The 13,644-nt window shown below is 41.2% G+C and overlaps 1 protein-coding gene across 1 annotated transcript in view; it reads left to right on the forward strand.

The window, feature by feature from the left end:
* Nucleotides 1–13,644, forward strand: part of fig4a (FIG4 phosphoinositide 5-phosphatase a) — a 112,734-nt gene that overhangs the window by 28,329 nt on the left and 70,761 nt on the right. The window contains exons 7-8 of the mRNA XM_072246364.1: nucleotides 7,973–8,124; nucleotides 9,763–9,897. Of these exons, the coding sequence (XP_072102465.1) occupies nucleotides 7,973–8,124; nucleotides 9,763–9,897 (287 nt within the window). The remainder of the gene's footprint in view (nucleotides 1–7,972; nucleotides 8,125–9,762; nucleotides 9,898–13,644) is intronic.

Below are 13,644 nucleotides of genomic sequence, written 5' to 3' on the forward strand. Positions count from 1 at the left end.
ATGAATGAGTATTTTCACTTGCTGGTTTTATTATTCCAGCACATTTCAGGGCTGACTTCTCTCCCCGAAGTCTTATCTCTGTCCTAAAGTATGCAGGGTACTATTTACTCATCTGCTGCTGTACTTTCTGACATGGTCACTTTTATTAAACTCCTGAATTCTCATATTTGTTTTCAAATTGCTTTTCTTTCCCAATCGTTGAACCCCTGCAGCATAATGATCTTACAAAATACACTAACTCCTTTAATTCTTGATACCCTGTGGAAAATATTTTCTTTTAAAGATCATGTATAAAATCTACATTTTTGGGGAGGTGCATGTCACCCTATGGCATAGGGTATGTGGTACCTGCGATGTACATTTGACGCAGAAGTACAAATCGGGCTTTAGGGATACACCATTCCTAGTGTGTGAAGTCAGATCTGACATACGGGGCAGATGGAGATCTACAGTGAGATCCAACAGCCAGGAAGGCGGTTCTGCAATGCTTTGTGAAGAACAAAGGGCATAACGAGGCACAGAAGAAATCACAGTTGTCCACTGTATCCAAGGAAGACCCCAGTTGTGACGTCTATTAGTAACACTGGACCCCGGACTTCTGAGGTCGAGAGTGTAACTGCAACAGTGCAATGGCTTTTCCACTTTAAAAACTCTTCCGCACAGGTTTTCTATCATTGTCATATACGATGGCCAACCACTAGTTGTTTTGGTAGTGGTCTAATTTGTTCTATATTTCATTTAAATACATAATTTGTTACTCAGTTAAATAGTAGTTTGGTCTTTTTTTTAATACCTTTTTAACTATTTCCATGAAAATTTGACTAATTGTGGCAGCTGCTTAATTGGGCCAAAATGTACTGGTCCCAATGTGGGCCAGTTAACCAGAATCCACTGTATATCAAAATATAAAATTGAATAAGTAGTGCAAAAAGAGAGCAAAAATAGAGAGGTATTGTTCATGGGTTGGTCCATTGTCCATTCAGAAATCTGATGGCAGATGGGAAGACGCTGTTCCTAAAATGTTGATTTTGTGTCTTTAGGCTCCTCTACCTCCTCCTTGATGATAATAATAAGAAAGAAGCGAGTACTGAGAGATGGGGATTCATAATGATGGATGCTGCCTTTTTGAGGCATCATCTTTTGCAGATTTCTTTGATGCTGGGGAGGCTGGTGCTCTTGATGGAGCAGACCGAGTTTGCAAACCGCTGCAGCTTTTTCTGATCCTGTGCATTGGCCCCTCCATACTAGACGGTGATGCAACCAATTAGAATGCTGTCCACGGTACATCTGTAGAAATTTGCGAGTGTTTTGGGGACATACTAAATCTCCACAAACTTCTAATGAAATATAACAGCTGATGTGCTATCTTCATAATTGCATCAATATGTTGTGCTCAGGATAGACCTTCGGAGATTTTGACATGCAGACACTTGAAACTGCTGGCCCCTCAATGAGGACCGTGTGTGTTCTCTCAACTTCCTCTTCCTAAAGTCCACAATCAGTTCTTTCAGTCTTACTGATGTTGCAACATCATTCAACCAGCTGATCTCTCGCACTCCTGTACACTCCGTAGTGATCAGCATAGATTCTACCGACAACAGTTGCGTCATCGGCAAATTTATAGATGGCATTTAAGCTGTGCCAAGTCACACAGTCATGTGTATAGAGAGAGAGCAGTGGACTAAGCACACATTGGTGAAGCGTGCTTGATTGTCAGCAAGGCGGAGGCATTATTTCTGATCCATTCTGACTATAGTCTCCCAACGAGGAGGGCAAGGATCCAGTTGCAGAGGGAGGTACAGAGGCCCAACTTTTGAAGTTTGTTGATTGGTACTGAGGGACTGGTGGTCTTGAATGCTGAGATGTAATCAATAAACAGCACCCTGGCATACCCTGTTGTCCACTTGGTCCAAGGCTGAGTAAAACTCCAATGAGATTGCATCTGTTGTAGACTTATTATGGCAGTAGGTAAAATGCAGTGGTTCCAGGCCCTTGCTTAGGCAGGAGTTAATTCTTGCCATGACCAACCTCTCAAAGCACTTCATCGCAGTTGATGTGATTGTAACTGGGTAATAGTCATTGAGGCAGCTCACCTTGCTTTTCTTGGGCACTGGTATGATTCATCCCTTTTTGAACTAGGTGGGAACCTCCACTTACAGCAGTGAGGGATTGAAGATATCTGTGAACCGTCATGCCAGTTGGTTGGCACAGATTCTTTTTGCCCTACCAGGTATACTAGCAGGGGCTGAAGTCTTGCGAGCGTTCACCCTCTTGGACATCGGCATCTGAGACAGAGATCACATGGTCGCCAGATGTTGCAGGAATTCACACACACAGGTGTAGTTTTATTCTCTCTTTCAAAGTGCATTAATGCCATTCTCATCTGGGAGTGAAACAGCATAGACATTTATGATGCTAGGTTTCCTTTGTAGGAAGTAATGGCCTGCAAACCCTGCCAGATCTGACATGTATCCGATTCCACCTCAACTTCAATTAGAATTGTTCTTTTGCTCTTAAAATAGCCGTCTGTAGGTCTTAGCTGGACATCTTGTAGAGTTCTAGATCGGCAGACTTGAACACCACAGATCTAGCCTTCATCAAATTGTGAATGTCCTGGTTCATCCATGTCTTCTGGTTTGGGTATGTCCAGTATGTTCTCAGAGGTACACAATAATCCACACAAGTCTTTATAAAGTTGGTTACAACTGTTGCATATTCATTCAGAGGAATTATAGAGTCCTAGAGTACTATAGCACAGAAGCAGGCACTTCGGCCCATCTAGTCTATGTTCAACTGCTATTCTCCCCAAACCCATTGACCTGAACGTAAACAATAGCTGTCTATACTCCTGCCACCTATGTGATTATCCAAATTTCTTTTAAGTGTTAAAATTGAATCAGCATCCACCCCTTTTGCTGGCAGCTCATTCCACACTCTCACCACCCTCTAAGTGAAGAAATTCCCCCTCATTTTCCCCTTAAACATTTCACCTTTAACTCTTAACCCATGACTTCTAGTTCTAGTGTCATCTAACCTCAGTGGAAAAAGCCTGCTTACATTTACTTATAATTTTATGGTATACCTCCATCAAATCTCTGCTCCAATAACTTGTGTACTACTGACGTCAGGCCTCAACAGCTAATAATTTCCCGGCTAATTCTTAGAAGGCTTTCTTAAACAACAGAGCAGCATAAGCCATCCACCAGCTTTCCAGCACCTCACCGTGACAGAGGACATTTTAAGTACCTCTGCTGGGGCCCCTGCAGTTTCTGTAGTAGCCTTTCACATGGGAACACCTTGTCAGGCCCTAGGGATTTATCCACCTTAATTTGCATCAAGACAGAAAGCAGCAGCTCCTCGGTAATCTGTAAACAGTCCATGATCTCACTGCTGTTTTGCTTCACTTATATAAACTGTGTAAATACAAATACAAAAAATAATCTCTTCTGGCTGCAAGCATAGATGCTGTTCTTCAAGAAGACAAATCTTTTCCCTTGCTATCCTTTTGCTTTTAATATATCCGTATAAATCCATGGTAATTCTCCTTCACCTTGTCTGCTGGAGCAGGGGTCCTCAACCTTTTTCGAACAGCAGACTGGTTTAATATTGACAATATTCTTGCGGACCAGCCGAACGGGTGGGGAGGGGGGGGCGCATAGGGTTGCAAACGGACAAGAGCAGCAGTCAAATACATTGTGTTTATCTCAAGAAAGACTACCATAACCATGAAGCCTTGCATGGGCACCTGTGTGCGCATGCGTGTACGTGCCGATTTTTTTCTACAAATCGTTTTTGGCGATTCTGTTTAGTGAAACTACACTGTACATACATTATTTCTACTTTATATAGGCTGTATATTTATCATATCATTCCTGCTTTTACTATATGTTAGTGTTATTTTAGGTTTCATATGTTATTTGGTGTGATTAGGTAGGTAATTTTTTGAGTCTGGGAACGCTCAAAAAATTTTCCCATATAAATGAATGGTAGTTGCTTCTTCGCTTTACGCCATTTCGGCACAAAAGGTTTCATAGGAACGTTCTACCTTAGCGGGGGAAACATGGGACAAGGGCGGTCCTGTATGGGACAAACCAATTTAGCCCAATATACGGGATGTCCTGGCTAATACGGGACAGTTGGCAACCCTGGGGCGGGGGTGTTAATCACGACTGGAATATAGGTGATAAATTAACTATAAGTCACTTATAAGTGGCTAATACACTCAATTTTGTTTTTAAAGCGGTTTATCTAACGAATTTAATATTAAACACACAGCGCATATTTTCCTTGCATGAATATAGTGGTATGTCAATTATAAGTACTTATAAGTCAATAGCGTCATAACATTTTAAGTAACGTTTGGATATTAAACACACAGCGCATATTTTCCTTGTATGAACATATAAAATCATTGCAACACACCAATATCGCTGAATCAGTGGGAGCCCTGGGCTTGTTTCCCTGCAACAAGACGGTCCCATCGAGGGGTGATGGGAGACAGCAATACTTGAAGGAGGTTCCTTATGTCCAGTCTATTCCGCAATTTAGTTTTTGTTGCATTCATTGCAGAAAACCCCGCTTCGCAGAGATATATTGGAAATGGAAGCAACGTTTTCAGTGCTTTCGTGGCTATCTCAGGATATTTAGCCTTGACTTTGATCCAGGATGCCGTCAGAGATGTTATGTCAGACATACTTTTCAGCCCGTCGTCATTTGCAAGCTCAAGGAGTTGATCTTCTTCCCGCGCTGACATGAATGATGTGTGCGTAATGACCTCGCGTGCGTTCAAATTCAACAGTGGGCGTGATAGGGAATGAGGAAAGGTGCAGCTGACTTATATCGCCAAATCATATCATTTCCTCGCAGCCTGGGAGCACATGCTTTGTGGCCCGGTGGTAGGGGACCACTTTGTGAGAGCAACCTTATGCCTTCTTTTAGTTCTCCTGATTTCCAGCTTAAGTGTTCTTTTGCATTTCTTATACTCATCAAGTATCCCATTTATTCCTTGCTGTCTATACATGCTATGCATCTCCTTCTTCTTAACCACGGTCTAAATTTCTCTCAAAAACTAAATCTGTTAGTCTTGCCTTTTATTCGACATTCAAACTGCATTCTAAAGATTTCACTTTTAAAGGACTCCCACTTACCAAGCACACCTTTACCAGAAAGGAACCTGTCCCAATCCACATTTACTAGATCCTTTCTGATACCATCAAAATTGGCTTTTCTCCAATTTAGAATCACAACGCAAGTACCATACCTATCCTTCTTCATAATTATCTTGAAACTAATAGAATTATGACCACTAGATCCCCTTCACACACTTCTGTCACCAGTATTGCACTCTCTCTACTTGACATGTCTATATATTGATTAACGAAACTTACTGTACATACTTAACAAAATATCCCATCCAGCCCTTTCACAGTATAGGAATCGAAATCAATATGTGGAAAGTTAAAATTACCTCGTATCACTACCTTGTGTTTCTTGCAACAGTCTGCGATCACTCTACAAATTTGCTCCTTTAAATCCGGCTGACTTTTGGGTGGTCTATAATATAATTCCGTTAACATGGTCATCCCTTTCTTATTTCTCAGTTCCACCTGTTTAGCCTCAGTAAACAAGCTCTCCAGTCTGTCCTGCTTAGTACTACAGTGACATTTTCCCTGACTAGTAATGCCAACCCTTCCCTTTATTCCAGTGGTCCGCAACTACTGGGCCGCGGACCGCTACTGGGCCACAGAGCATGTGCTACCGGGCCGCGAGGAAGCGATATGATTTGGTGATAGGAATCAGCTGCACCTTTCCTCATTCCCTGTCATGCCCAATGTTAAGCTTGAACGCACGGGAGGTCATTACCCCCACGTCATCTGTGTCAGCGCGGGAAGAAGATCAGCTCCTCGAGCTTGCAACTGACGGCGGGCTGAAAAGTATGTTTGACATAACATCTCTGCCGGCATTCTGGATCAAAGTCAAGGCTAAATATCGTGAGATAGCCACGAAAGCACTGAAAACCTTGCTTCCATTTCCAACATACCTATGCAGTGAATGCAACGAAAATTAAACTGCGGAATAGACTGGACATAAGGAACCCCCTTCGAGTATCGCTGTCTCCTATCACCCCTCGATAGGACCGTCTTGTTGCAGGGAACAAGTATTCAGCCCAGGGCTGAATTGTTATATAACCATATAACAATTACAGCACAGAAAAAGGTGATCTCTGCCCTTCTAGTCCGTGCCAAATGCTACTCTCACCTAGTCCCACCGACCTGCACTCAGCCTGTAACCCTCCATTCCTTTCCTGTCCATATACCTAACCAATTTTTCTTTAAATGATAATATCAAACCTACCTCTACAACTTCTACTGGAAGTTCGTTCAACGCTTACTTCAAGCTCCCCTGTCCTCCCCTGATAGACTTATCACTATATTCATGCGAGGAAAATATGCGCTGTGTGTTTAATATTAAATTTGTTAGGTAAACCCTTTTAGAAACGAAATTGAGTGTATTAGCCACTTATCACCTATATTCCGATCGTAAAACCTCCCCCCCCCGAACAGAATCGCTAAAAACGATTTGTAGAAAAAAATCGGCACGTACACACATGCATGCATACTGGTGCCCATGCAAGGCTTCAGGGTCATTCTAGTCTTTCTCGGGGTAAACACAACGTACGTGACTGCTACTTTTGTCCGTTGGCAACCCTCCCCCCCCGGAGTCGGCTGGTCTGCAGTGCAAAAAAGGTTGGGGACCCCTGCTTTATTCCGTCCATTTCTATCATGATAAAAGCAACGGAACCCCGGAATATTGAGCTACCAGTCTTGCCCTCCTGCAACAAAGTCTCACTAAGGCTACAATGTCATAATTCCATGGGCTGTTCCATACTCTAAGCTCATTGTCTCACCTACAATATTCCTAGCATTGAAATAGATGTACCTCAAATTTGCTATTCCCTCCGTACTCAACCTTTTGATTTCTGTATCTGTATGTAGGCTTAACAACATCTTTCCCCGTAACCACTGCACCAGTTGTCATGGCGCTCTGGTTCCCATCCACTTGCAACTAGTTTAAATCTCCACCCCCCTCCACCCTCTGTCTAGAGCACTGGGGGTGAGCCATATCTCCATGAAGTAAAGTACACAGTGTTTCCTGATGTCCCTCTGACGCTTCCATCTTGCTCTGAGGTCTGCGATTTTATTTTCCAGAAACTGTACATCAGCCAGCAGCATGATAGGGAGTGGGGGTGTCAGGGACCTGCGTCACATTGGCATCAAAGACCAATTGTCATATGATCTTTTATCCTAAGTTTTAATGAGATTTGAGGATGGCCTTGGGTCTCATGATAATGCTATTCAACTTTAAGGATAAGTAGTAGCACTCTCATGTTGGAGATGATCATTGTGTGGTGCTTTCTTCTACAAATTCTGCTTGTTGTTTTTCAGCCTATGCCTGAATGTTGTTTAAATCTTGCTGCATGCAGGCAAGACTGTGATTATTCTCTAAACTGCTGCAAATAGAATTCAATATTACATTTGTATCAGTAAATCTAATTTTCAGTGCAAATATTAATGATGAATCAGCTGAAGATGACTAGGACTAAAAGAATACTATGCTGAAAATTCCTGAGGCAATATTATGATTAATTGAGGGGTGAGAGCCATCTTCTTTCATTCCACATATGACTAAAGCAATTGGAACATTTCCCCACAGGCGTCTACCTAGGTTTACACATCTCACCTTTTGAATTTAGCTGATTAATCTATGTTCATACCTAGGTTGTAATGGTGTCTGTCCACAATAGTGCTCACCACAGCACTAAATAAAGAAACAGTCCATCATGTTAGATATCCATCCATTAGAAGGCTGAAAGAAATGTTCTGTTTCATTTTAGAATAAGATGCATTCTATTTGGTTGAATTAAATGTCTAAAGGAACCGTTGATAATAATACTGCTCTCTCTTTTCTTTAGTTATAGCTATGATTTGACTCATTCTCTTCAATTCAATCTGACGGTATTGAAAATGCCCAGTGAAAGGTTAAAAAGTGAAACACTTGGGCACGGTTGTCGAGACAGCTTTGATATCTTTGAGGATGAGGGTGTTACTACACACGATGGAAGTGGTAAATATACATTGTGATAGATGTAGGAAGTTTATTGAGGGTAATTTAATGATAGGTGGATACGTATGTTGTCTAGCTCAGATTCCTTTGGGGTTCTCTTTTGAATATTGTGGAGTAAATTCATTGTTCACTGTTCTACAAAACTTAATCACAAGTATCCAACACTGGCCCGTGATTCCCACAGTTGTCTGGACTCTGTTTCCTCCCTCCTATTTCTTGTAAAGATTCCATTCCACTTTCCTAGTTTTTGCATCACTGTTATACTTGTTTTGATGATTTCACTTTAAAAACAATTTCTTTTTGATATATGCCTCTCTCCCCCTTTCAGCATTCTGAGAGGATTATGCTTATACAAATCTGTGATTTACTCTTCTATCTCTATGAACTATTCCTCTTCTATTGGTACTTTCCCATGCATTTGCAAGAGATTTAACCTGTTCTTTTGGCTGTTTCCTTCTCACAGACCCAAGTATGCATTCTGGTGAAGCAGTGATTCAATTGCATTTCCAGTTCAGCGAATTTATGATCTGGTGTACATTGGAGAAAGCAAATGTAAATTGGGTGACTGCTTTGCTGAATATTTCAGTCCAGTCCTTAAGTTGTTAGTCACTATAATTCTCCATCCCACTTCTCCAAATGCAGATGGGGTGACTGGTTTGCAGAACATTTCAGTTCAGTCCTCAAGTTATCATTATAAGTTTCCATTCCACTTCCATATGGACTTCTGTCTTTGGCTACTTGCCCAATCTGGGCTTAAAGGACAAAGCTTCATCTTCCCCCAGGTCAGCACAACTCTCAAGACTCGACTGAATTCAACAATTTCAGACAGCCAGTCTTTCTGGTTTGTGTCACAATTGGCTTGTTCTGATCTTGCTTGTTGCTGTTTCTGGTACAATGTATAAAAATTAAATATTAAATTCTCCCCCAGTATTGAAGTTGGATAACACAGAGTATTCCATGTTATTTTAAAACGGGGGTTCCCATGGTATTTGTCCATTGATTAAAAAAAAGCTTTGGAACCCCTGCTTTAGAATATTTTTGTTAGGTTGAGCTAATTGTAATTATTATGGAAATGGTTCTATCTACTTTTGTTCAACAAAAAAGTATTCAATAATGTTGAAGACAAAAGAGATTCAGATTCTTAAACCTGTAACAAAAAAAACAACACTAGAACAACTCAGCAAGTCAAGCAGCATCTGTGGAGGCAAAAAGAGTAAAATGATGTTTTGCATTGAGACCTTGCATCAAGGCTGAGGGAGAAGTAATGATTGGCAGTACATGACAGTATGAGGGAGGAGTGGAACAGAGGACAATAGAGAGATAGGTTAGATGGGGAGGTGATAATGGACAGATAGAGCCTGGTAGGGAAGAAGGGAAATGATTCCTGCCCACTATTCATAGCAAATCTGTAGACAAAACCTTGAAAATGGGGAAGGAGCAATCAGAATGCCTTTGGTGCTTGCAATCCGTTCATTGGGAGCACAGATGTCAAATCGTTATAGAAGCATGCAAATAACATCCGAATCCTCCCAAAGTAAAAAGCTGCAGCTGCTAGTTCCATTGTTGATATGCCAGAATACCATTGACTAATATTACTGGTTTTTAACATGCTAATTATAAAATACTTATTATTTTCAGTACCGAGTCATTATGGCATTCGGAATGAACCTTACCTCAAATATACTTGGAATGGTTATATGTTGGAAAGAGTCAAAGCTGCCGTCCATCATAATTGGTTGTTGTATATTATTCATGGATTCTGTGGCCAATCAAGTATCCTTTTCATATATTTTCCATTTTTAAGTGATTTAAATATTTTGGAGAATGTCAAGTGTTATCTGTTCTGTTGTAAAATTTTGTGGTAAAATTTTCTTGCAGCTATGACGCACATTTCTTTCCGATAGGGACTGAAAATCTCTGTTTATTTATTTATTTTATTTTTAATTGTACAGAGATTTCTTGCAGAGAACGCTGGGATTGAACTCCAAATCCCCAAGCTGTGATAGCATTGCACTAACCACTATGCTACCGTGGCTACCGTGGCATTTAGTGTAAGAGAAGAACTTAATGGGATGGGCATAATAACACTGTCAGCATCTTCCCCTCAGTGAAATTATGTTAGGATATTTCTTCACATGTTGGCTAAAGAATCTAGAAGTATTAAACATAAGTTTTTTAAAAAGTTGAAATTTATAAGGTTCTATAATGTTAGAAGTGATGAGTGTCATTGGAACTGCAGTCATTCAGGAAAATAGCAAGTATGCCAACAAATGGCTGGCATGTGTTCTAAATGGTAGAAAACTGTAGTGTTAAGAGATGAATGACTCCAAGATACCTTTAAAGTTCAAAGTAAAATTTATTATCCGAGTACATACATGTAACCACAAACAGCCCTGAGATTCTTTTTTCCTGTGGGCATACTCAGCAAATCTATAGAACAGTAACTATAAATAGGATCAATAAAAGAGCAAGAGTATAGACGACAACAAATGGTTGAAATGCAGCTAAGTAAATAGCAATAAATAACAAGAGCATGAAATAACCTGGCCTGTAACCTGATGTAACCACAACATTTATATAGCTGGTCCATTTGAATTTCTAGTTAGTAGTGACCCCTGAGATGTTGATGATGGGGGGGGGGAGGTTGCTTTGCAACATTGTTGAAGATATGTGGTATGTGGTTAGTCTCGTGTCAGACTGATTATTGCCTGTCACTGCTGTTACACAAAAATTATTGGCCTCTCACCATCGGATGTCTATATGTTGTCTAGGCCTTGGAGCATGCAAGCTGCAAATGTTATTCAACATCATGTCTTAATCAATAAACATTCTCACTTCTGACCTTCTGAAGGAAGTCATTGAAGTCCCTGAAGATGATAGAGTCTAGGACACTGCCTGAGGAACACTTAACAAGTAATTAAAGATGAATTAATTGTCTTCTGACCTGAACATTGTTTTTATAATTTAAAATAAAACCTTATGACTTATCATTGGCTCTTGATAAGGACCAGTGAAATTGAGCAGCAATCTATCATAGTCACACAGCACAGGAACAACATCCACCATGTCCATATCACCTATTGTTTCTATCTACACTACATCCATTTACCCACAGTAGATCTGCAGCCTTCTAAGTCTTGGTGATTTAACTACTAGTCTATATGTTTATATCATTAATATTTTCCTTCACAATGTCTTCAGGCAAGACATTCCAGACTCCAGCCTTCAATAAAACTGAGCATGAAGCTGTCAGATGGCTGTTTAAAAATACACAACTATCACTGCTTTTTTAGGGAAGGTAGTTGTTGTGTATGTGGCCGTTTACACAACAATATCATTAATAAAAACTATAAAAATAGAGGCTGGAGCTAAGTTAACAGGGGCTTTTACTTACGGAACCCGAACTGAACACATATACCGATCAATACGTGCCTAATAGCGCATGCTCAATAACGTGTTACTACAACATAAAATAGTCCCATATTATACAGTAGGCTATATGGTACACTCCACTTTTATTTTAAAAGTGTATCAACTTTTTTTAGGGGCACTATTCGCAGTTATTTTGTAAATAACACTATTCTTTGCATTTCTGGTCCGATGCTAAATATATTTCATTGGTTTTGTACCTGTACTCGGCACAATGACAATAAAGTTGAATCTAATCTAATCTAAACAAATACTGTATGTGTACCCTTAATATACAAGTGCCCACCAACTGTTTAATTAGTAACTTAATAATATGAAATTATAACAAAGTAAAGTAATAGTAATTATAACTGAAGTCTCTTGGGGTGGGGGGCCTTCTCTGCCTGTCTGGGTAATGTCTGCTCTGCAACTTTTGATTTGGGGAATTAGTCTCCACAGGTACATCAGGTGGGTCCTCAGCACTGATGACAGGCTTATCTGTGGACGAGGCTGATGTAGTCACGTCAGGAGTGTTTGCTTCTATGTCCAGGAAGTCAGGGCAAGATGTTGTTGTGTTTTCCACCTGAACATTCTATGCCATAGGAGTCCGGGCAAGGTGTTGTTGAGTTTTTCACCTGAGCATCCAGGATTTGATCCACATGACATCTCCATACTTTCTCTCCCACCTGTACTCTATACATCAGTGGCCCATCTATGACGGAAATTATACCCGGCTGTCACTTTTCAGTCCGGTAATCCCGTGCAAGAACTGACTGCCCCACATTGAAGCTCCATGTTGACTTAGCATTCAAGTGTTTGAACTGTCTGTTCTCTACATCACGCCGTACATTTGGTTTGAGAAGATCCATGTGGGACCTCAGGTTCCTTATCAGAAACATCATCGCTGAAGTCTGGTTAGTGGTTGCATGTACTGCATTACGATAGGCAAGGAGGAAGCTGTCTATCTTGTGTTGTAGTGGTCGATTTTCACTGTTCCTTGCCTCAAGGGCTTTCTTGAATGTCCCTACAGATCTTTTTGCCAACCCATTTGTGGATGGATGGTAAGGAGCCGATGTAAAGTGCTTGATTCGATTGTTCTTCACAAAACTTTGGAATTCTTCAGAGACAAGTTGTTGTCCATTGTTTGTGCAGATTTGCTCTGGTATGCCATTCCTGGCGAACATGGTCCTCAGCACTGTAATGGTCTTTTCTGATGTGGTTGACTTCATTTTGATGACCTCTGGCCATTTGGAATGTGCATCAATAGCGATTTAAAAAGATAGAGTCCATGAATGGTGCAGCAAAGTCGATGTGCACTGGCTGCCATGATGATGAAGGCCACTCCCATGGATGGAGAGGGGCTTGTGGTGGTGTGTTCTGGATCTTTTGACATCCAGAGCAGTTCTTGGTCATGTCCTCAATTTGTTTATCGATTCCTGACCACCACATGTAGGCACGGGCAAGACCTTTCATCTTCACGGTACCCAGGTGCCCCTTGTGCAGTTCCTCCAGCACTCGGGTGCGTAGCTTGGGAGGAATCACCACTTGTAAGCCACACATTAGTGTTCCCCGACACACTGACAACTGCTCCATCCTCGCTGAGAAGGCTGGAAATAGTGTGTTACCCCGCGATGGCCATCCCTTTACCGTGATGTCATACACTTTTGACAACATAGGGTCATTGCATGTTTCCCTTTCAATGAGGCTGTTTGTTACTGGTAATTGTTCAACTATTGTTGTGTGAAAGATCCCTGCTGAATCCATTTGCGTAGTTACCTTGGAAGTGGGCAGTGGTAAACGTGACAGACCATCTGCGTTGCCATGTCGCTTGGTCCCCTTGTGTTCGATGTTGTACCTGTGACCTCCTAAGAAAAGGGACCATCGCTGTAACCTTTGTGCTGTCATCACTGGAACGCCTTTTCTTGGATTGAAGATTGACATGAGCGGCTGATGGTCAGTCAACAGAGTAAACTTTTGGCCATACAGGTCGTGACTAAATTTTTTGACTCCCCACCTGAGGCTTAGAGCCTCTCTGCCAACTTGTGCGTAGCTGCATTCAGCTGAAGTTAGCGTTCTTGAGGCAAAGGCTATTGGTCTTTTGGAGCCATCAGG

This window comes from Mobula birostris, chromosome 2 (assembly GCF_030028105.1).
Source record: "Mobula birostris isolate sMobBir1 chromosome 2, sMobBir1.hap1, whole genome shotgun sequence".
Lineage (NCBI taxonomy): Eukaryota > Metazoa > Chordata > Chondrichthyes > Myliobatiformes > Myliobatidae > Mobula > Mobula birostris.